This window comes from Mustela lutreola, chromosome 4 (assembly GCF_030435805.1).
Source record: "Mustela lutreola isolate mMusLut2 chromosome 4, mMusLut2.pri, whole genome shotgun sequence".
NCBI classification, from domain to species: Eukaryota; Metazoa; Chordata; class Mammalia; order Carnivora; family Mustelidae; genus Mustela; species Mustela lutreola.
In genome coordinates, this window is record NC_081293.1 from 170,329,234 (window position 1) to 170,352,428 (window position 23,195).

Here is a 23,195-nt window from a genome sequence, read left to right on the forward strand (position 1 = left end):
TAATTTGGTTAAAGCATATTTTCCTGGGGTTGTTGCCACCCTTTTAGTATTTTACTTGCCCCTTCATTTACTCTTATCTGGACAAAATGACAAGACGGAAAAATTCAACACAAAAAAAAGAACAAGAGGCAGTACCGAAGGCTAGGGACCTAATTAATACAGACATCGGTAATATGTCAGATCTAGAGTTCAGAATGACAATTCTCAAGGTTCTAGCCGGGCTCGAAAAAGGCATGGAAGATATGAGAGAAACCCTCTCGAGAGATATAAAAGCCCTTTCTGGAGAAATAAAAGAACTAAAATCTAACCAAGGTGAAATCAAAAAAGCTATTAATGAGGTGCAATCAAAAATGGAGGCTCTAACTGCTAGGATAAATGAGGCAGAAGAAAGAATTAGTGATATAGAAGACCAAATGACAGAGAATAAAGAAGCTGAGCAAAAGAGGGACAAACAGCTACTGGACCACGAGGGGAGAATTCGAGAGATAAGTGACACCATAAGACGAAACAACATTAGAATAATTGGGATTCCAGAAGAAGAAGAAAGTGAGAGGGGAGCAGAAGGTATACTGGAGAGAATTATTGGGGAGAATTTCCCCAATATGGCAAAGGGAACGAGCATCAAAATTCAGGAGGTTCAGAGAATGCCCCTCAAAATTAATAAGAATAGGCCCACACCCCATCACCTAATAGTAAAATTTACAAGTCTCAATGACAAAGAGAAAATCCTGAAAGCAGCCCGGGAAAAGAAGTCTGTAACATACAATGGTAAAAATATTAGATTGGCAGCTGACTTATCCACAGAGACCTGGCAGGCCAGAAAGAGCTGGCATGATATTTTCAGAGCACTAAACGAGAAAAACATGCAGCCAAGAATACTATATCCAGCTAGGCTATCATTGAAAATAGAAGGAGAGATTAAAAGCTTCCAGGACAAACAACAACTGAAAGAATTTGCAAATACCAAACCAGCTCTACAGGAAATATTGAAAGGGGTCCTCTAAGCAAAGAGAGAGCCTACAAGTGGTAGATCAGAAAGGAATAGAGACCTATACAGTAACAGTCACCTTACAGGCAATACAATGGCACTAAATTCATATCTCTCAATAGTTACCCTGAATGTGAATGGGCTAAATGCCCCTGTCAAAAGACACAGGGTATCAGAATGGATAAAAAAACAAAACCCATCTATATGTTGCCTCCAAGAAACACATTTTAAGCCCGAAGACACCTCCAGATTTAAAGTGAGGGGGTGGAAAAGAATTTACCATGCTAATGGACATCAGAAGAAAGCAGGAGTGGCAATCCTTATATCAGATCAATTAGATTTTAAGCCAAAGACTGTAATAAGAGATGAGGAAGGACACTATATCATACTCAAAGGGTCTGTCCAACAAGAAGATTTAACAATTTTAAATATCTATGCCCCCAATGTGGGAGCAGCCAACTATATAAACCAATTAATAACAAAATCAAAGAAACACATCAACAATAATACAATAATAGTAGGGGACTTTAACACTCCCCTCACTGAAATGGACAGGTCATCCAAGCAAAAGATCAGCAAGGAAATAAAGGCCTTAAACGACACACTGGACCAGATGGACATCACAGATATATTCAGAATATTTCATCCCAAAGCAACAGAATACACATTCTTCTCTAGTGCACATGGAACATTCTCCAGAATATATCACATCCTCGGTCCTAAATCAGGACTCAACCGGTATCAAAAGATTGGGATCATTCCCTGCATATTTTCAGACCACAATGCTCTAAAGCTAGAACTCAACCACAAAAGGAAGTTTGGAAAGAACCCAAATACATGGAGACTAAACAGTATCCTTCTAAAGAATGAATGGGTCAACCGGGAAATTAAAGAAGAATTGAAAAAAATCATGGAAACAAATGATAATGAAAATACAACGGTTCAAAATCTGTGGGACACAACAAAGGCAGTCCTGAGAGGAAAATATATAGCGGTACAAGCCTTTCTCAAGAAACAAGAAAGGTCTCAGGTACACAACCTAACCCTACACCTAAAGGAGCTGGAGAAAGAACAAGAAAGAAACCCTAAGCCCAGCAGGAGAAGAGAAATCATAAAGATCAGAGCAGAAATCAATGAAATAGAAACCAAAAAAACAATAGAACAAATCAACGAAACTAGGAGCTGGTTCTTTGAAAGAATTAATAAAATTGATAAACCCCTGGCCCGACTTATCAAAAAGAAAAGAGAAAGGACCCAAATAAATAAAATCACGAATGAAAGAGGAGAGATCACAACTAACACCAAAGAAATACAAACTATTATAAGAACATACTATGAGCAACTCTACGGCAATAAATTTGACAATCTGGAAGAAATGGATGCATTCCTAGAAACATATAAACTACCACAACTGAACCAGGAAGAAATAGAAAGCCTGAACAGACCCATAACCAGTAAGGAGATTGAAACAGTCATTAAAAATCTCCAAACAAACAAAAGCCCAGGGCCAGACGGCTTCCCGGGGGAATTCTACCAAACATTTAAAGAAGAACTAATTCCTATTCTCCTGAAACTGTTCCAAAAAATAGAAATGGAAGGAAAACTTCCAAACTCATTTTATGAGGCCAGCATCACCTTGATCCCAAAACCAGACAAGGATCCCACCAAAAAAGAGAGCTATAGACCGATATCCTTGATGAACACAGATGCGAAAATACTCAACAAAATACTAGCCAATAGGATTCAACAGTACATTAAAAAGATTATTCACCACGACCAAGTGGGATTTATTCCAGGGCTGCAAGGTTGGTTCAACATCCGCAAATCAGTCAATGTGATACAACACATCAATAAAAGAAAGAACAAGAACCATATGATACTCTCAATAGATGCTGAAAAAGCATTTGACAAAGTACAACATCCCTTCCTGAACAAAACTCTTCAAAGTGTAGGGATAGAGGGCACATACCTCAATATCATCAAAGCCATCTATGAAAAACCCACCGCAAATATCATTCTCAATGGAGAAAAACTGAAAGCTTTTCCGCTAAGGTCAGGAACACGGCAGGGATGTCCATTATCACCATTGCTATTCAACATCGTACTAGAGGTCCTAGCCTCAGCAATCAGACAACAAAAGGAAATTAAAGGCATCCAAATCGGCAAAGAAGAAGTCAAATTATCACTCTTCGCAGATGATATGATACTATATGTGGAAAACCCAAAAGACTCCACTCCAAAACTGCTAGAACTTATACAGGAATTCAGTAAAGTGTCAGGATATAAAATCAATGCACAGAAATCAGTTGCATTTCTCTACACCAACAGCAAGACAGAAGAAAGAGATATTAAGGAGTCAATCCCATTTACAATTGCATCCAAAACCATAAGATACCTAGGAATAAACCTAACCAAAGAGACACAGAATCTATACTCAGAAAACTATAAAGTACTCATGAAAGAAATTGAGGAAGACACAAAGAAATGGAAAAATGTGCCATGCTCCTGGATTGGAAGAATAAATATTGTGAAAATGTCTATGCTACCTAAAGCAATTTACACATTTAATGCAATTCCTATCAAAGTACCATCCATCTTTTTCAAAGAAATGGAACAAATAATGCTAAAATTTATATGGAACCAGAAAAGACCTCGAATAGCCAAAGGGATATTGAAAAAGAAAGCCAACGTTGGTGGCATCACAATTCCGGACTTCAGGCTCTATTACAAAGCTGTCATCATCAAGACAGCATGGTACTGGCACAAAAACAGACACATAGATCAATGGAACAGAATAGAGAGCCCAGAAATAGACCCTCAAATCTATGGTCAACTAATCTTCGACAAAGCAGGAAAGAATGTCCAATGGAAAAAAGACAGCCTTTTCAATAAATGGTGCTGGGAAAATTGGACAGCCACATGCAGAAAAATGAAATTGGACCATTTCCTTACACCACACACAAAAATAGACTCAAAATGGATGAAGGATCTCAATGTACGAAAGGAATCCATCAAAATCCTTGAGGAGAACACGGGCAGCAACCTCTTCGACCTCTGCCGCAGCAACACCTTCTAGGAACAACGCAAAAGGCAAGGGAAGCAAGGGAAAAAATGAACTACTGGGATTTCATCAAGATCAAAAGCTTTTGCACAGCAAAGGAAACAGTTAACAAAATCAAAAGACAACTGACAGAATGGGAGAAGATATTTGCAAACGACATATCAGATAAAGGACTAGTGTCCAGAATCTATAAAGAACTTAGCAAACTCAACACCCAAAGAACAAATAATCCAATCAAGAAATGGGCAGAAGACATGAACAGACATTTCTGCAAAGAAGACATCCAGATGGCGAACAGACACATGAAAAAGTGCTCCATATCACTCGGCATCAGGGAAATACAAATCAAAACCACAATGAGATATCACCTCACACCAGTCAGAATGGCTAAAATCAACAAATCAGGAAATGACAGATGCTGGCGAGGATGCGGAGAAAGGGGAACCCTCCTACACTGTTGGTGGGAATGCAAGCTGGTGCAGCCACTCTGGAAAACAGCATGGAGGTTCCTCAAAATGTTGAAAATAGAACTGCCCTATGACCCAGCAATTGCACTATTGGGTATTTACCCTAAAGATACAAATGTAGTGATCCAAAGGGACACATGCACCCGAATGTTTATAGGAGCAATGTCCACAATAGCCAAACTATGGAAAGAACCTAGATGTCCATCAACAGATGAATGGATCAAGAAGATGTGGTATATATACACAATGGAATACTATGCAGCCATCAAAAGAAATGAAATCTTGCCATTTGCAACAACATGGATGGAACTAGAGCGTATCATGCTTAGCGAAATAAGTCAAGCAGAGAAAGACAACTATCATATGATCTCCCTGATATGAGGAAGTGGTGATGCAACATGGAGGCTTAAGTGGGTAGAAGAAGAATAAATGAAACAAGATGGGATTGGGAGGGAGACAAACCATAAGTGACTCTTAATCTCACGAAACAAACTGAGGGTTGCCGGGGGGAGGGGGTTTGGGAGAAGGGGGTGGGATTATGGACATTGGGGAGGGTATGTGATTTGGTGAGTGCTGTGAAGTGTGTAAACCTGGTGATTCACAGACCTGTACCCCTGGGGATAAAAATATATGTTTATAAAAAATAAAAAATTAAAAATTAAAAAAATAAATAAATAAAAAATAAATAGGCAAAAAAAAAAAATACATAAGCAATTTTTTCATGTAGTCCATTTCTCCCAAATATTCATTATAATAGATTATACGCTAGTCCCCCTTGTTACTCTAGACAAATGCATTTTCACTTTCAAAAGAACTCCTTGAACATTATAAATGAATCTCTTCTGAGACTGAAATAGCTTCTCTGCACACTGTGAAGCTTTAAAACTAGAACACTAGAAACAGTAACAGCCCCTCTGGATGCGGTCGTTTTGTGGGGGCGGTAACCAGCATCCACTTGTGCTCAGTCTCTTTCCACACCGATATTCGGTACACAGCGCTTCTCCGCATTCACCTGTTCTTTCAGAAACACACTGACTGTGGAAGTATGATGAATCTACAGTTCATTTCAACAATGATAAACCAACAAACCTTTTCTACGTGGTGATAAAAACCAGAGCGGGCTGAATGGCTCAAGGATCTGCTTTCCTATACCCAAGGACTAAAGGCCTCCATCCTTCCTGAATTTGTGTCGAGGGTACAGCTAGCTCCAGTGGCCTGAAGCCGCGGCTCCAGCCAGACTCTCCATAGGAACACGTATCTGCATTTCCACAACTGTTCATCCATGGCCCTCTTGCTGTATGCCCTAGGCTAAGTGCTGTGGCATACCAGAGGGGACTGGTTCTAACTGGGCGGGGTGTGTGTGTGGCATTTTAAAATGCATCTTTTTCAACGGATAGCATGTTCCGAGGCAGTCAGGAGAAGGCTTTCATTAGCAGAGAATGAAAACGGGGCAGGAAGAGAGTAAGCCATCAGGTCAAGGTCAGAATAGATGCAAGAGGGCAGGACGGTGAGGTCAAAGCTGATAAAAAAGCTCCAGTCAGGGCTGGCTAGAAGCCTGGGGTGAAGTCACATCAGTGGCATGGGATCAAGCAGCCGCAGCTGTGGGCAGCGGTCCTGCAGCGACCATGTCCTCCCCCCGGGGCTGCAGGGAACCCTCCCCGGATGCGTCCCTAGATGTTCTGACTTCACTGCGCTGGGCTGGGCCACTGGCACCTTGCGTGCAGCCTGGGGTGAAACTTGAGGATATGCAGCCTCAGAACGCGGCCACAGATGACAGGTGGAAGAACTAGAATGTTGTGTCGGGAGGGAGAAACCACTGGCTCTGGGAAGCCACGCAAGTCCGAAAGGAGAAGGATGAACAGGATTGGATTTCAGCTTTGAGACCTCACTCTGGTGCCAAGAACGCCTTGAGAGGAAAGCCAAGGAAAACACACCTACAGGGGTCTGATTGCTGAGGTGAGTGCAGGAGGTAAGAGTCCAAGGCCAAGGTACAGATCAAACGGGTTTGAGAGGGAGTCAGGAGAGCCGAGGGGCTGGCCCTCTTGAGAGAGGTGCAGAGAGGAAATGTCCAGAGACAGTGCTGCTGTTCCCGCTGGAGAAGAGGCCGCGCGGCTCGGGGAGGCCGAGCGCTCCTGAGAAGAGCACACGTGCGGCGCAGGCGTGGGGGATGGGTCCGGTCTCAGGGACTGGCGGAGGGACGCATCCTGTCGGAGAGGTCCAGCGGGTGGTGGGACCGGAGCACGGGAGCAACCGGGGAGAACTGAGGCTGGGGATAGAATGAATACGTTCACGGGAATGTCGGAGATCTTTTGAAAACCACTTAACGTTCTCTTAGGCCCACAAAAAAAGGGCTGTATGGCTCCTCCATTAATCACCCCTTAAACGGACAATCTGTGCCCTAGACAAAAAGGGGGTAGGGCTGCCGTTCAAAGCAGCTGGGTTGGGGTCCCCCTCGTCTTGGTTTATCCTGGTGTCCCATCAGGTACCAACCCAGGGTCAGGGAGACGGGGCTTCTCTGATGAAAAGCTTTGTCTTCAACAATGCCAGTCTCAGGACCTCCTTTACTAAGTCACACCGACTGCTCTAACTACTCAAGTTCAACACCCTAAACTAAGTTGGTCCAAAGGTAAATTTTTTTTTTTTTTAAAGATTTTATTTATTTATTTGACAGAGAGATATCAGAAGCAGATGGAGGCAGGCAGAGAGAGAGAGAGAGAAGCAGGCTCCCTGCTGAGCAGAGAGCCCGATACGGGACTCGATCCCAGGACCCCGAGATCATGACCTGAGCCGAAGGCAGCGGCCCAACCCACTGAGCCACCCAGGCGCCCGCAAAGGTAAATTTTATTTGCTCAACAGCATGTGCCTCCTTCAGATTATTTAGCGGAGTTTCAGGTCTAACCAAGCCCAGGAGCAGGAAATTTCCAGTCTGAAGGATAAACCAGCCTCTGCTCAGCTGCTACAGAGATGAGAGAGGCTACACACCCCATGCGAGAGCTGGAGATTTCTACCAACGTCTTGCCAGAAAGTTAGTCATTTAGATTCCCTCGCCTTAGGCTACTTCGAAGCCCTATTTCTGAAACGAATGGACTCTTTTTGTCTGTTTTTGTTCCAACTTTATAGGCTGTGCCAGCCCCACTCCTCTCCTGCGGACCGATGGTCTTCATCAGACACTTCCTGGGCTGGGTTCAGGGCTACAGCCCAGTTTTGTATGACCTTGTATTCAAAGTTCTGGAGATTCAGTTCTAAAGCAACAGTCAATGGTTTCAAAATAATTAACCTACTACATTTATAGTTAAATCCTAACTTCTTTGTGTCCAAAGTGACCACAAGTCTGGATAATCTCCCCCCTGGGATAGAAAGCAGCCTGGCTTTTACAGTCCACTTAGAACAAGGCTGTGCAGGGATGACACCCTGAGTCCGGATAAGAAGCAAGGGACAAACCTTCCGAAAGCCTCAGTAATGTGGTGTCCAAGGAGCTAAACTGTTATGGGGACTCCAACTGCTGACTACGGTTATTATGGTAATTCTATCTTTATTACTTCCAAAAAGAAAAGTTCTCCCAAGGATTCAAAGTGTTACTTTAAAATACCAATCTAAGTATCCAAAAAAATTTTTTTTTGCTGCTTATTGTCACATGTAATTTCAAAAAGTATCTGTCTTGCTGACCTAACTACATACCTTATCCTGAGGCAAAATCTGATCCAATTCTAATACACCTTCATAACGCCTTCACCGAACAACAGGACCATATACTGTGACTACCTCTCACAAAAGGCAGCATGAAGGGGAAAATATTTTTCTGAATTTTATTTTAATTCTATTTTCTATTTTTCTATTTTCAAATAAACACAAAATAATGCTTGGTAATTTTTTTTAATGTGTTCTTTTGTTCTACATTCTTTTCTTCATGGGAACCTTTTATTTTAGTCTCCATATAAGTTTTAGAATTTTTTTTTTTTTTTTTTTTTGAGCTAGAGCGAGCAGTGGGCAGGGGCAGAAGGAGAGGAAGACAGAGAACCTTAAGCAGACTCCACGCCAGTGCAGAGCCCTAAGCAAGGGCCACTGTCTCACAACTCTGTGATCACGACCTGAGCCAAAATCAAGAATTAGACGTTTAATGGACTGCGCTACTCGTATGCCCTTAAACCTAATAATTCAAAATACATTTGCTACTTTTCCTTCTTAGATACTCTGCTCATGTCTTTCTTTTGTTCATTCTCTGTGACTCTCTGCTGGCTTTCTTCTGCAGTCATAGAGAGAAGCTCGTGAGGTGATCTATGTGCGTGCATAGTGAAAGCTCACAGTTCAACATCCTAGCCCAGCCTCTTCCAAGTAGTTTAAATCTCTTCCTGTGAAGCAAATAAGGTTAAAATCAAGAAATAAATGTACTCCTTACAAATCAGTATATGCCTCAATTATACTAATATAATTTGATCAATTTAATTTCTTGGTAAAAACGCAAGAGAAAAACTGACAAGTAATTCCTATTCCAACGTTATTCTAAAAACTGCAGTGGAAGAGCCTAGGAATATGCTTTTCCTCATCCAAACCTCTGCCTCCTCTACTCACGGCCCTTTTTCCATCACCTCCTGACCAAAAGAACAGCCCCTGTTTTCGGGCCTTCTGCACTACAAAAGAAGTGACACCACACCCATCAATGACTCCTCCCATTGGCTCCCAGGAGGGGACCCTGCCCTGCTCAAAACCCTGGGGCCCCGCCTACTCTACCGAACATGCACTGTCTCGGTGATCTTTCCACTGGTCTCCAGTCAATAGCAGTGGGTCCTAGGGAGCTCCTAAAATGCACGGAATTTTAGGAGATGAGGATGGACAGCAGCAAGGGAAGATCAGGGGCCAGACCCTAAGCTTCTCCACATATGATCAGAGAACCGTAGTGTCTGTCCCATAGCCACTCGAGTATAACAGCCGGGAAAGGACAAGCGCAACTTTAAACTGTAGAATGAACCCCGTGAGCGCTGCAGAGGCTTGTGAGGGGCTGGCCGGAGGAAATAAGCAGCGTCAGGGACGAGACCTCCACAACGACAGGTAGAAGGGCAGCAGCAGGGAGGCCAAGAGGAGAGGCAGGACCAGATTCGCCAGAATTCTGCGCTGACGTGGCACCGAGAACAAGGCAAACTGAGGAATATGTATGACAACGCTCAGGGGCCTACCTTGGGCCACGGCATTCAAGGTCTCAGCAGATGAGGGGGCCTGGGTGGCTCAGATGGTTAAGCGTCTGCCTTTGGCTCAGGTCATGATCCCGGGGTCTGGGGATCAAGCCCCCAGTCGGGCTTCCTGCTCAGCTGGGCCTGCTTCTCCCTCCCCTTCTCCCCCTCCCCCTCACTCATGCTGTCTCTAAATAAATTAATTAATTAAATCTTAAAAAAAAAAAAAAAAAAGGCCTTAGCAGACAAACCTTCATTTGTGCCTTACCTTTGTTATTAAAAAGAGAAAAAAATGTATTTCACATTTATAAGCTACTGAGCTGAAGAGAGAATAAAACCCTGCCCCATTTACAGGTGATAGACCACTTCTTACATAACGAGGGTAGTTAAAATGGAGGCTTTTTTTTTTTTTGCTTCAGTCTGTTCAAAAACTTCATTTTTAAACTCCAGATCACTCTATCTTTACGCCCTATCATCACCTACTCCACTGTCGAGTTTTGCGCCCTCTCCTCTTGCGTCCCCCTGCATGCACACTAAGCAGGCTCTTTCACTTGCGGACACCTGCAGAGGACATAGGACAAGCATTCCCTTTGTCTTTGCCTGTCTACTTCCTCTCTCAGGAGACTCACCCACTCATCAGCCAATAATTATGAGCTTTAAGTGTACCCAGAAAATTAGAAGAGTAAGGTACACGACCAGGCTTCACAGAGCTCACAATGTGTGTGTGGGCCAAGGCCAAAGCTCAAATAATACCCTCACGGCCTTGACCTATAGTTAGGTGGGGCACAGTTATCAATAAAATCTGCTGATGTTCACCAGAGGAAGAAGTCCTATCTGGAGGGATCAGAGAAGCCTTCACTTGAGGTGTCCTTAGAGAATTTTAACAGGGGCTTTTTCTGTCATTTCCAGAAGGTCAAAAACCACATCTGTTTTATTCAGTACTGTACAGCATAATATTCTGTAAAGTACCTGTGAGGTTGGTAGTCACAGCATATGTGTGTGGGGGGGAGGGGCGTTGTGTATTTACTCTAGCATTCTTGAGGAGAGCTGTAGCATGAACTAAGACTCAGAGAGAAGAAAAGAAAAGGGCATGTAAAGAAGAAATAGCATATTCTGTTGGAGCACAGACATCTGTTTTAAAAGGGCCAGATATTCCAAAGTAGACATACGGATGGCCAACAAGTCCATGAAAAGATACATGACATCACTAATGATCAGGGAAATGTAAAACAAAACCACAATAGGGTATCACCTCACACCCGTCAGAACGGTTATCGTCAGAAAGGCAATAGATAACAAGCTCTGGTAAGACTGAGGAGGAAAGGAAACCCTAGAGCACTGATGGCGGAAATATAAATTGGTCCATTTCCATACTATCTAAGATAGTATGGAGGTTCCTCAAAAAATTCAAAATGTCAGATTTTCCAGCAATCCCACTTCTGGGTATATATCCAAGGAAAACGAAACAAGAACCTCCAAGAGTAATCTGCACTCTCATGTTCACTGCATCATTACTCACGATAGCCAACAGACGGAAAGAACCTAAGTGTCTGTCAACAGATAACTGGAATATTTTTCACTCAGGGAGAAAGAAGAAAATCCTGCCATTCTCAACAACACGGTGCACCTTGAGGGCCTTACACTAACAGAATTAAGTCAGACAGAGAAAGACAAATACTGTATGATATCACTTATATGTGGAATCTGAAAAAGCCAAGCTTATGGAAACAGAGTAAAATGGTGGTTGGCAGCAACTTGGGGTATGGGTGAGGGAAATGGGGAGATATCAAAGAATACACAATTTCAGTTATACAATGAGTAAGTTCTGGGGATCTTAGGTCCCGCAGGGTGACTACAGTTAGCAATATTGTGTTATGTACTTGAAAGTTACTAAGAAAGTAGATCATAATTATTCTCAGCACAAGAGAAATTTTAATTGTGTGAGGTAATAGAGGTACTAGCTCATGTTATAGTAATTATTTTGCAATAAAGAAGTATATCAAATCAACATGTTGTAAACCTTAAACTCATAATAGTATGTCTCAATAATATCTCAGTTTAAAACATACAGGGTCAGATAAGCCCCTCAGGTGGGTCCTTTAACGGAAGGCCTGGTGTGGGTGATAGAGGAATGTATGGGGCAGGAATCACAGCTTTCAATGAAGGGTCTGACTGCCTGTGAAAGATGTTTGAGCAGGAGAAGCAGCAGGCACAGCAGCCATTCACAGGAAAATAGATGAGACATAGGAAAGGGGGCCCAAGGCAGGACAGTACCAACGGGATGGAGGAAGAAGGCGTGCTGGGACCCATCTGGCCTGTGACTATGGACTATGTGGCACCAAGACGAGGCGTCCATGAATGAGAGGATCGGGGAGTTCTATCCAGGCCTCATGTGGCTTTAAAAATCGAAATAACTGACAACACTGAAAGAAGAAAATCCTACATTTTCACATAAAAATGAATTTCTGACTTTTTAAATTTGTTTTTAAAGATTTTACTTATTTGGCAGAGAGAGAGAGACAGCTAGAGGGGGAATACAAGCAGGGGGAGTGGGAGAGGGAGAGAGAAGCAGGCCCCGCTGAGCAGGGTACCCAATGTGGGGCTCAATCCCAGGACCCTGGGATCACGACCTGAGCAGAAGGTAGACGCTTAATGACTGAGCCACCCAGGCGCCCCGGGATTTCTAACTTCTTAAAAGTCACAAGAGCACCTGACACTGGATCTCACTGCCATCAGCAGCTAGCTGCCATAGTGTTGAGCCGCCGTCCTCCGGTAGATGGAGATAGGGCCCCCCACTCCCCACCTCACCCATTAATGCGGCCTGTTTGCACTCTACACATTCAGGTTGTCAAGCCTGCTGAAAAGACCAGAGTTTCAAGTGGGACAGGCTGAGAGACTTGTGCCACTCACCAAATTGGGAAATAGGAAGAGGAACTCTTATGCTGCACACCCCACCCCCAAGTTTAGAAATGCTGTGCTGGTCACATCTGCATCCCTGTCGACCTGAGTCACTGCTTTCTTAGCTCTCTAAGCTTAGAGTGCAGAGCAGAATTCAGTCTATAATTGCTCTCTGCTCTGACAGAGTGAGAACAAAATAGTTCAGCTTCTTATTTGAGATGAAACAAGACTGAAAGTTGGAAAAACTGTAGTGGACCTGTGGGGATACAGAAATGGTGTGGGCGAGTTTCTAAGGGGCTGTGGCCGGCAGTGGTGTAGGGCAGGCTCGGTAGCAGTCTGAGTCCTGCTGGACCGTGTCCTTGCTGGGCATTCTTGGGTCAGGATGCTCCAACCTTCTATGTGAAATGTTTTCATGTTTATAAATCAGGGTGCTTACAATAGGGCCTACCAGAGTCAGAGCTAAATAAATGTTAGTGATTATTAGTAATAGCCGCAGGGAAAACAGCTTTCTGCCGCTGACTTCCACTAGTTTCTGAACAAAGGCTGACCCATGCACCACAGTAATATTCAGATTCTGGTGGGATCTTCCGGTCCTTAAAATGTGCGTCTAGGGGCCCCTGGTGGCTCAGTCATTAAGCATCTGCCTTCTGTTTAGGTCATCATCCCAGGGTCCAGGGATTGAGCCCGACATGGGGCTCCCTGCTCAACAGGAAGCCTGCTTCTCCCTATCCCACTCCCCCTGCTTGTGTTCCCTCTCTCACTGTGTTTATTTGACAGGAAGAGACAATCTTTAAAAAGAAAAAAAAAGCTATATTAATTAACAAATTAATCCTGATTCTTCCACTCTTTGTTCTGGCAAGATACTGAGCCTCCCTGTGTCAGCTTCCCCATGTTGGAACAGACATGACACCCACCTGCACAGGGCTGTAGTTGACATTATAGGAGTTTGTTAATGTGTGCAACGTGTTTAGCACACGTGTGCAACATGTTAACCGCTCCATGATGCACCAAGGGTTAAGTGGAGGAAGTTCATGTCAGGTTTTTCAAGAAGGGGTGCTTTGGTTGTAGCGAGTTTATAAATACTTCACTAAATATCTATCTACTCTTTATGATCATCATGCAATTCTAAACAGCATCAGTGACAGAATACTTAGTCCTGCTAGGATGGCTGGTGACTCCCATTACGTGCTCCCTTAGTATCCCTCTGGTGCCCGTTACATAGTACGCAAGTTACAAGTAAAAGATGGGGGGGCACAGGATGAACAATAAATGCAATCACAGATACACGAAAATACTTTTTTTGCAAGTGTTCAGCTTGCATTTTCATCCCTGGGGTGTTAAATTCTTAAAAGTCATGTTAAATTTACCCTCCAGAAAGAAAGCTTATTTCCTTTCAAAGGCATCACTGAAGATCATGCCCTTAGGTTACGAAATTCAGTTTGCTGGAATGGTCTTACCACTACTGATGAACAGGTCTCCTAGCTGTTCCTTGGAGAAACCAGCATCCACTTTGGCTCTCACTATTTCACACGTGAATCCTGCAGCCATCTGTCTGTGCTGTGATAAGAAATCAGGGATTAGTTCTACATGCTTTCAAAATTTTCTGAGAAAAGGAGATGTACACAGGTAGTGGCTACCTTCATGCAGAGAGCAAGCTGATGTGCTACGTAGTCTTGCAAGCTTCCTTCTGGGCCATGGAAAATGACATTATGGTATTGCTCGACCTATGAATAAACCAAGAGGTAATGTGAAGAAGAGAGAGAGAGAGAGAGAAAAAGTGATCCCCAAGTAGAAATTTCCCTTTCGGATAGTCCTCAGTCTTTGAAAACATTGAAAATAGTATTTTCAGGGTTAACTTTATCCACTGGGCACTTGAAGTCTTTCATTTTAAGATGAAATACTGGCAGATATAGTCTTTATAAACTTATATAGTATTTTTTGTAGTATTTATTTATAGGAAGAGCTGACACGTAAGGAGCACACTCTTTCTTCCCTGTATCTTCCACACTGAGGTTCAGTATGCAGGCTAGGAACATGGTTCTTAGTATATTTTGTCCCTTGCAAATGTTTTTCTTTATTATCTCTTGCAGATGCTCTCTAGTTTGAGTTTCCCCTATGTTTATTTTACTTTTGAGTGGTATTTAGAATAGCAATGAATTACATTATTTCAATGTATTCTGGAAAATACAACAAAACAATGAAGTAGAATACAAAACACTGATAGTCTCAGCACTGAGAAGCAACCACTGTAAATACACTTATGCTTCCCTTCATAGGCTCAGCAATCAGACAACAAAAAGAAATAAATGGTATCCAAATTGGCAGGGAAGAAATCAAATTTTCGCTCTTCACAGATGACATGATACTTTATATAGAAAACCTGAAAGACTCACCAAAAAATTGCTAGATTGGATACATGAATTCAGCAAAGTCGCAGGATATAAAATCAATGTACAAAAATCTGTGGCATTTCTATACACCAATAACAAAGCAGCAAAAAGAGAAACCAACCAATCAACCATGTACAATTGTACCAAAAATCACAAGATATCTAAACCTAACGAAAGGGGCAAAAGATCTCTACTTGGAAAGCTAGAGAACACTTATGAAAGAAACTGAAGATGACCCAAAGAAATGGGAAAACATTCCATGCTCATGGATTAGAAGAACAAATATTGTTAAAATGTCTATACTACCCAAAGCAATCTACACATTCAATGCAATCCTTATCAAAATAACACGAGCATTTTTCAGAGCTAGAACAAACAATTCTAAAATTTTTATGGAACCAGAAAAGACCCCGAAAAGCCAAAGTAATGTTGAAAAAGAGAAAGCTGGAGGCACCACAATTCCAGACTTCAAACTCTATTACAAAGTTGTAATCATCAAGACAGTACAGTACTGGTACAAAAACACACACAGATTGATGGAACAGAATAGAGAGCCCAGAAATGACCTTCAACTACATGGTTAACCAAGCTTCAACAAAGCAGGAAGGACTATTCAATGGAAAAAGGACAGTCTCTTCAACAAACAGTGTTGGGAAAACTGAACAGCCACATGCAGGAGAATGAAACTGGACCACCTTACACCAGACACAAAAACAGATTCAAAATGGATGAAAGACCTGAATGTGAGACAGGAAACCATCAAAATCCTAGAGAAGAACACAGGCAGCAACCTCTCTGACCCAGGCCATAGCAACTTCTTCCTAGACATGTTTTGGAGGAAAGGAAAACCAAAGCAAAAATGAACTGCTGGGACTTCTTCAAAATAAAAGCTTCTGAACAAGGGAAACAATCAACAAAACTAAAAGGTAGCCTAGGAATTGGGAGAAGATATTTGCAAATAACACATCAGATAAAGGGCTGGTATCCAAAATCTATAAAGAACTTATCAAAACCAACACCCCCAAAATAAATAATCCAGTTAAGAAATGGGCAGAAGACATGAAGGGACATTTCTCCAAAGAAGACATACAAAAGGCTAACAGATGCATGAAAAAAATGTTCAACATCACTCATCATCATGGAACTACAAATCAAAACCACAATAAGATACCATCTCACACCTGTCAGAATGGCTAAAATTAACAAGTCAGGAAACAAGAGATGTTGGCAAGGATGTGGAGAAAGGGGATCCCTCTTACACTGTTGGTGGGAATCCAAACCGATGCAGCCACTCTGGAAAACAGTATGGAGGTTCCTCAAAAAGTTAAAACTAAACCTACCCTATGATCCAGCAACTGCACTACTGGGTATGTGACCAAACGATACAAAAATACTGATCTGAAGGGGCACATGCACTGATTGAAAGGGCCCATGGGCAGAGCCTAAATGTCCATCGACTGATGAAAGGTTAAAAAAAAAAAAAAAATGTGGGATATACACACGATGGAATATTACTCAGCTGTCAAAAAGAACGAAATCTTGCCATTTGCAATGACACAGATAGAATTAGAGTGTATTATGCTAAGTGAAATAAGTCAGTCAGAGGAAGACAAATACCGCATGCTTTCACTCATACATGGAATTTAAAATACAAAACAGATGAACATAGGGGAAGGGAAGAGAAAAATAAGACAAAAACAGAGAGGGAGGCAAACCGTATGAGACTCTTAACTACAGAGAACCAACTGGAGGTTGCTGGAGGGGCGGTGGATGGAGGGGCGGGTGAAATGAGCGATGGGCATTAAGAAGGGCACGCATTACGATGAGCACTGGGTGTCATATGTAAGTGATCAATCACTAAATTCTACTCCTGAAATCAATACTACACTCTATGTTAACTACCTTGAATTTAAATGAAATATTGGAAGAAGAAAAAAAGAAAAAGTACTTTATGCTTTCTTGAGCTTTTTTCTCTGTATAGTGGATATGTGTATGAATATGTATATTTATGTATTGTTTTAGAGGGCTATAGGAGTGTAATCTCTTTACAGATGTTACATATCAGAGAATATCTTGACTTCTTACATAAAAGACATCTTCATGGATGTAAGATTACCGGGTCAACTATGTATGTTGTCCCATTCTGGAATTCGGTGTTTCAAAGAAACCTGGGTAGAGACTGATCAATTTTACCCTTGTAAAAAAGAGAAACTGTCTGGACGCCTACACTATTTTTTTTTTTTTTTTTAAACACCTTTCTCCCTCACATGTGAGGGTACCTTGCCTGCGAACATGTGGAGATGCAGCACGCCCTGGGATGGAAAGTCAGTCACCATCTGCCTGGGGCAAAGTCTGTGAGTGATGTGTGGAGGGTGCTGTGGAGGGGAGTCATGCCCCCCACCTCTGTCATCCCGGAGCTGAGCTCCCACTCCCAACCTACATGCCTGGGAGCAGCTTTCTTCTTGGAAAGATCTTACAGAAGACATCTGTACGGGTGAAGTGGCATCCTAACCAGTACACGTGATGTAGCTCATGTGTCCAGCTTGAGTCACCCAGACTGAGAGAAACATTAAACATGAAAGGGTCTGTTCAAGTCTAAGGACATCTATGTTGCTCTCTTGTGCTCTGATGAGCTTGTCCCTTTGAAATCCCAGAGGAAGGCCACATCCCTGAGGGTGGCTGGGATAGACCTAGTGAAGAACAGGCCACCGGTCCATCATTACAGGAAAGATAACGATTCTGGGATATGGAAAGCTGAGGGAAAGCTGTTAGCATGGAAGGAAGAGGGAGCTCCTACTTTTCCTGGGGCCTAAATTTAGGGTTTGAGCTTTGGCCTCTAAAGAGACAAAGACATGCTGAGAGTTAACTCCTGGAAAACAGGAAAACCAAGCTTGACCACTGGGTGTCAGACCATGAGCTAAAAAGGGAAGTGGTTTTTGTTTTGTTTTGTTTTTTTTTTTTTTTTTTGTTTTGTTTTGTTTTGTTTAAGATTTATTTATTTGACAGACAGAGAGATCACAAGTAGGCAGAGAGGCAGGCAGAGAGAGGGGGGGAAGCAGGCTCCCCACCCAGTAGAGAGCCTGATGTGGGGCTAGATCTAGGACCCTGAGATCACCACTTGAGCTAAAGGCAGAGGTTTAACCCACTGAGCCACCCAGGTGCCCCAAGGGAAGTGGTCCTTGAAGGGGACCACTACTGTGGGACTTGGGACTGGGTTTTAGGCTCTGAAAGACAACAGACCAGTGATTTTCTCTCAATACAAGTATTATTCCACTACTGTTAAGCCTTCACTACAGCTGGATTCCCCTGGGGCTAGAGCAGCATGAGGAAAATGATACACCTGAAGGAAACAGTACAGTGGCTCCAGCTGCCCAGGGAACAGCATCCCAAAGCCACAGGATGAAGTCAGCATGGCCTGGGCTGTCTTCTAGGGTTCTGGGCGTCTGTGAGACAAGCAATGGTAGACGTGCCAGCAAGGACCAAGACTGGGACAGGGACTGTACTTAAAATTTTAAAAAGTTACACAGATTTGTCCAGTTGTGACCTCTTTCTCCCAGTCTTAAATGGGACAGGATAAATTCTTTCAATCCACAGTCAGAACGTTTTTTGGCTTAGAAATTTTTTCTTCCATTATGGTCTTGGTAATTTCTCCTCTTCTAATTCTCTTTATTTTGAAGGAAGACCAATACTGCTTACATTCCTTCTATGTCACTGGAGAGGGTATCTGTCTCCTCATCATTATCGTAACTCTTGTCCTTTGCTTCTGTTTCGGGGCAAGGGCCTTAAGTTAGTCTTTCACAGCGCTGAAGAGAATCATCACCATCTCCCTTCCGCTCTTTACTGTCTAAGTACAAGTTCAATGATGTCATTGCATTTTCAGTTCTTAGAGTTTCTTACCTCACGCACCTCCTTGCCAACACTTCCGCTTTAATCTTAGCCTCTCTCTACCATGGCTTTCTTGCCCTGCTTTCACGGTTGATCTTGCATTCTCTAGAGAAAGGACATCATTTTCTAAATTCTTTTCCATTTTGTGTCATACTTTTAAGGTGTTATCCTTCTGAGTTTTCAGAACCATAACTTCATTCTGCGCCGCACTGTTCTTCCACAGGTATAATGTTGTTGACTTGTTAGTATTTATGTTCTGTTAAACTACAGAGTTCACAGTAAAGCAGGCTGTGTGAACGGTCATTGGCTTCACTCGCTCTTCGCTAATTTTTCAGCTGAACTCCACCTTAGGTCACAGCTGGATGGGGGGCGGCTGCCTGTGCTTGAGGGTTCCACTCCCAGACCGGGCCATGGCTGCCACCGGCTGACCCTGGGCGGTCCACCGAGGCAGATGAATGTGTGAGGTACGCTGCAGTCCCAGGAAGCAGGGCACTGCAGCAGCCATCCTGCGGGAGGTGCTTCTGGGACACACTCCCAGACAGAGCAGCCTCACCAGTGCCTGACCACCAACTTCCTGCTCAGGTATTTCCAGCTCTGGTCTCTGAATGAATGCAGAAGGACCTATCTTGACAGGAGACAGAGGAGGTGGTCACGGATCTGTCAAAAGCACAAGCCATGCGGTAGGTATATGCCTCCAATTTTCTAACTTCTATCAACCTTGCCTTTTTGAATCATTACTATGATGGTAGGAGGAAAATAATAAAAGTGCTCTCCTATCTAATTTCAGGTAGGCCTCAAATAAGCGGGTTTAATACTCTCTTACACCTAAAGGTACTGGAAAAATTTTCCCGATTCTTGCCAAAGGAAGACCTCAGTTCTATTTTCCTCTGTTACTGTTACTTTTCAAAAGCACTTGAGTGGGAAATTTTGCTGGGTACCGCAGGCCCAGTGCAATTTTTAACCAGAAGTTAGTACTCTCCAAATTAATCCCAAACTGCCATGAGTTATTGAGTAGAAATGCTCTCACAAGGAATGGATTGTTTCATACCAGTGAAACAGGATACAGATTTTCAAGATTTACTGAATATTCTACCCCTGAGATTTTCAACTAGGACTGCTATTTAATCTTGTCTCATTTCTGAAAACAAGAGCGCTCTATTCATTACAGCTCTCCTGTCAAACTGCCTACACTATCTTCAGATTGATTTTGGAATCACGTAACACCAAGAGACCCAATCTCATAGATAAGCTGTCTTCAATTTCAACAGCTCATTTGTTCTCAGATTCTAGGTTCTTACAAAATACAGACAGGAAATATTCCATTTGAAATTTCCTTGAAAAGGCCATTCACTAGCAGTAAGCATTTTGGTTAACATAGTCTAATATCCTTTCTGTAATAAGGAAAAATATAAAAAAAGAAATAAATGGAAAAACAAATGCACAGACTTCCAGATCATTCTTACATTCTAATACATGCATTTCATTAGGTTTTTCCTCACTTCAGATATTATCGATTTTTTGGTAATGGTATTTTGTTCTATCTCATCTAATGGTATAGTTGTGTTGGTTACCATTTAAGATCTGAACAACAACAAAGTAATTACCAGGAGCCCATTGCTCTACGGAGACTGGGGAAAACATACAAAGCTATGCAAAGAAAACACATTTAACTTCTCTGGCTAAAAAATTACATTTCCCCAAAGAGCAAGATCTGAGGTATTATGAACACACACGCTTCATGGTGCCAGCAGAGGGCTCTAAAGATAGGAAGATAGGCAGGCAGACAAGATTGGGGGTGGAGGGGGTGGTAAGTAAATATTTTAATTGTTTTGAAAGGAGATCTGCTCTTTAATAAGAAAATCAAAACCCAACTTCCGGAAGGTGAATTAGACTCACTACAATTACTCCTAAGTGCGCGTTTACAGTGGAACATTTTTGCTTATTACTGAAGGGACACTGGCCTTATTATCACAATCGGTACCAATCCCTTTTATTCTGGTGTCTCCACAGCCCATTCAGGAAGTTCTTATCACATGTCAATTAGTGCTTTGTGACGCAAATGAATTCTGGATTAAATGGAAACAATGACCTCCACAAAGGCCCATCCATCCTTTGATTGTTTTCCTCCCCACAGTGTCTTGCTGCTGTGTCCACCGTAGTCAACTGGCCACCTGCGCTGTGTTTTCAGACTTGGGGCACTGTTTTAAAACAATAAACCTCAACTTCTCTCAGAAGTTCACTTGTCAGAGTCTTGAGGGAACGCTTCTACTGTTGAGACCTGGTTTTAGGCAGGGTTCTGCTAAGATGCTGAACTCATAAAGGAATAAAAAATAAAAGGTTTTTACTGAGCCAATAAATCTGAGATGGCTGTAGCTCCCAGGGTGATGATGGCTTTAGAACTAGGGCCTTCATTCTGACCTCTTCTACTGATTTTAAAGAATTTAAGTAAGATGTTAGAGCCACAAACCACACAGTTCCTGCCAACTGATTCATATACAATCCCCCAAAACATTATGGGCACATCCGGCATCTGGGCGACAAAAAAGCTGGAGTCCTTCATGGTAGAGAGGGTTTTGGCCATATGCCGAGCTCCCTCTTTATAGAAATAGGTATAAAAGAAAAATGGGAATTTAAGAGAAAATAAAGTTCATAGAGACACACCACAAGTTTTTTGTTTTTTTTTTTTAAATTAGCTTACTGAAACTTGAAAAAGCCAACCTTGGACTTGGTTATGAACTTCACATAAAGACAGGTCCTCATTTAGTAACACAGACATATGAATTTGGTATTGTAGTTATTAAAAAAAAGACAAAACCCCAAAAAACAAACAACTATAAGATACATAACTTTGGATCTAACCTCTCCCTTGTCAGCCATTCTCCACCACGCATGAACTCTTCCTGCTCCAGACCTCCCCTGGGCTAACACTTGCCCTGTTGCCCAGAATCTTCTTCCACTATTCCATGGAAGCCAAAAGATTCACTGGTGTTGGAGCCACACTTTGTCATACCAGGGAATTGGCTTCTTCCTTCTGCTAGGACTTTACCCACAATTACCCCTCCATGCCCAACAGAGATCAGGCTAGAACCAGCCAGCCACCTGCTAATGGAGTTGATGGAGATGTGTGGCCTTAGATACATAACCACCATCATTTACAATACTATTTTTATGGGAACATGGCAAATTATTCTGGGACTCTATGAAGAGCAGGTGGAATTTTCTAGTCGTGATTCTTGATGGTTAGTGTAGCACATAGTGGGGTAGCTATATGACTACCAGGCTGGGGAAATCTCAAGAATTATGTCCTAGGGGATTCAGAGTCCTTTTTTTTTTTTTTTAAGATTTTATTTATTTAGGGGTGCCTGGGTGGCTCAGTGGGTTAAGCCTCTGCCTTCAGCTCAGGTCATGATCCCAGGGTCCTGGGATCGAGTCCCACATCGGGCTCTCTGTTCAGCAGGGAGACTGTTTCTTCCTCTCTCTCTTTCAGCCTGCCTCTCTGCCTACTTGTGATGTCTGTCAAATAAATAAATAAAATCTTAAAAAAAAAAAAAAGATTTTATTTATTTGACAGATAGAGATCATAAGTAGGCAGAGAGAGAGAGGAGGAAGAAGGCTCCCCACTGAGCAGAGAGACTGATGCAGGGCTGGATCCCAGGACCCTGGGATCATGACCTGAGCCAAAGGCAGAGGCTTTAACTCACTAGCCACCCAGGCGCCCCCAGAGTCCTATATTTTAAAGTAGTGTTCAGTTGATGATGATGTATTTAAGTATTTCTCTAATAATTACTCATAGTCACTGAAGTATTAAAAAAGAAGTTTGCAAATAGCTAATTAAAACTGCAATTGGCTAATTAAAATCTGAGTTAAAGCACAAAGTTCAGCTTTTATAATGAATTATTAGCAAATCAAAACTCAATCACATTAAATGTTTCCTTATTAACTGTCAGAATGGACATTTAAGATTTGTATTATTTTAATTATGCAGTGGAAGTACTAAAAAATAACACCACTAAAAAAAGAAACAAATCTGACTTAAAGTCTTCAATTCATGTGGCTTTCTGCATAAGGGCTTTAACATATGCATTCTATGTAATACATTTACATCTACAGTTAAACTGGTTATTATGATTCGTTCTTAACCAATAGGTTAACAACTAGAATAAACTATTATTACATGCACGAGAATGGAAGACAGACTCGGTGCAACTCCTTAGGTTCTACCACTTGCTTGCTGCAAACCTTGGACAAATTACCTTCAGTCTTGGTTTATTCACCTGTAAAATGGGGGTAACTGATAAAACTACGTACCCTCATGGAATGATTCAATGAAACAATCTATAG

The 23,195-nt window shown here is 42.2% G+C and overlaps 1 protein-coding gene and 1 long non-coding RNA gene across 4 annotated transcripts in view; one reads left to right on the forward strand and one right to left on the reverse strand.

Moving 5' to 3' along the window:
• CTTNBP2 (cortactin binding protein 2) overlaps positions 1-23,195 on the reverse strand; it is a 162,035-nt gene that overhangs the window by 21,092 nt on the left and 117,748 nt on the right. For all 3 annotated transcript variants that reach the window (XM_059171671.1, XM_059171670.1, XM_059171672.1), the window contains 2 exons: positions 14,217-14,303; positions 14,037-14,136 (listed from right to left, as the gene is read on the reverse strand). In XM_059171671.1, the coding sequence (XP_059027654.1) occupies positions 14,037-14,136; positions 14,217-14,303 (187 nt within the window). The remainder of the gene's footprint in view (positions 1-14,036; positions 14,137-14,216; positions 14,304-23,195) is intronic.
• On the forward strand, positions 6,104-7,763 carry LOC131829667 (uncharacterized). The gene is made up of 3 exons (XR_009352949.1): positions 6,104-6,472; positions 7,188-7,350; positions 7,637-7,763. It is a non-coding gene; the product is annotated as an uncharacterized LOC131829667 (long non-coding RNA).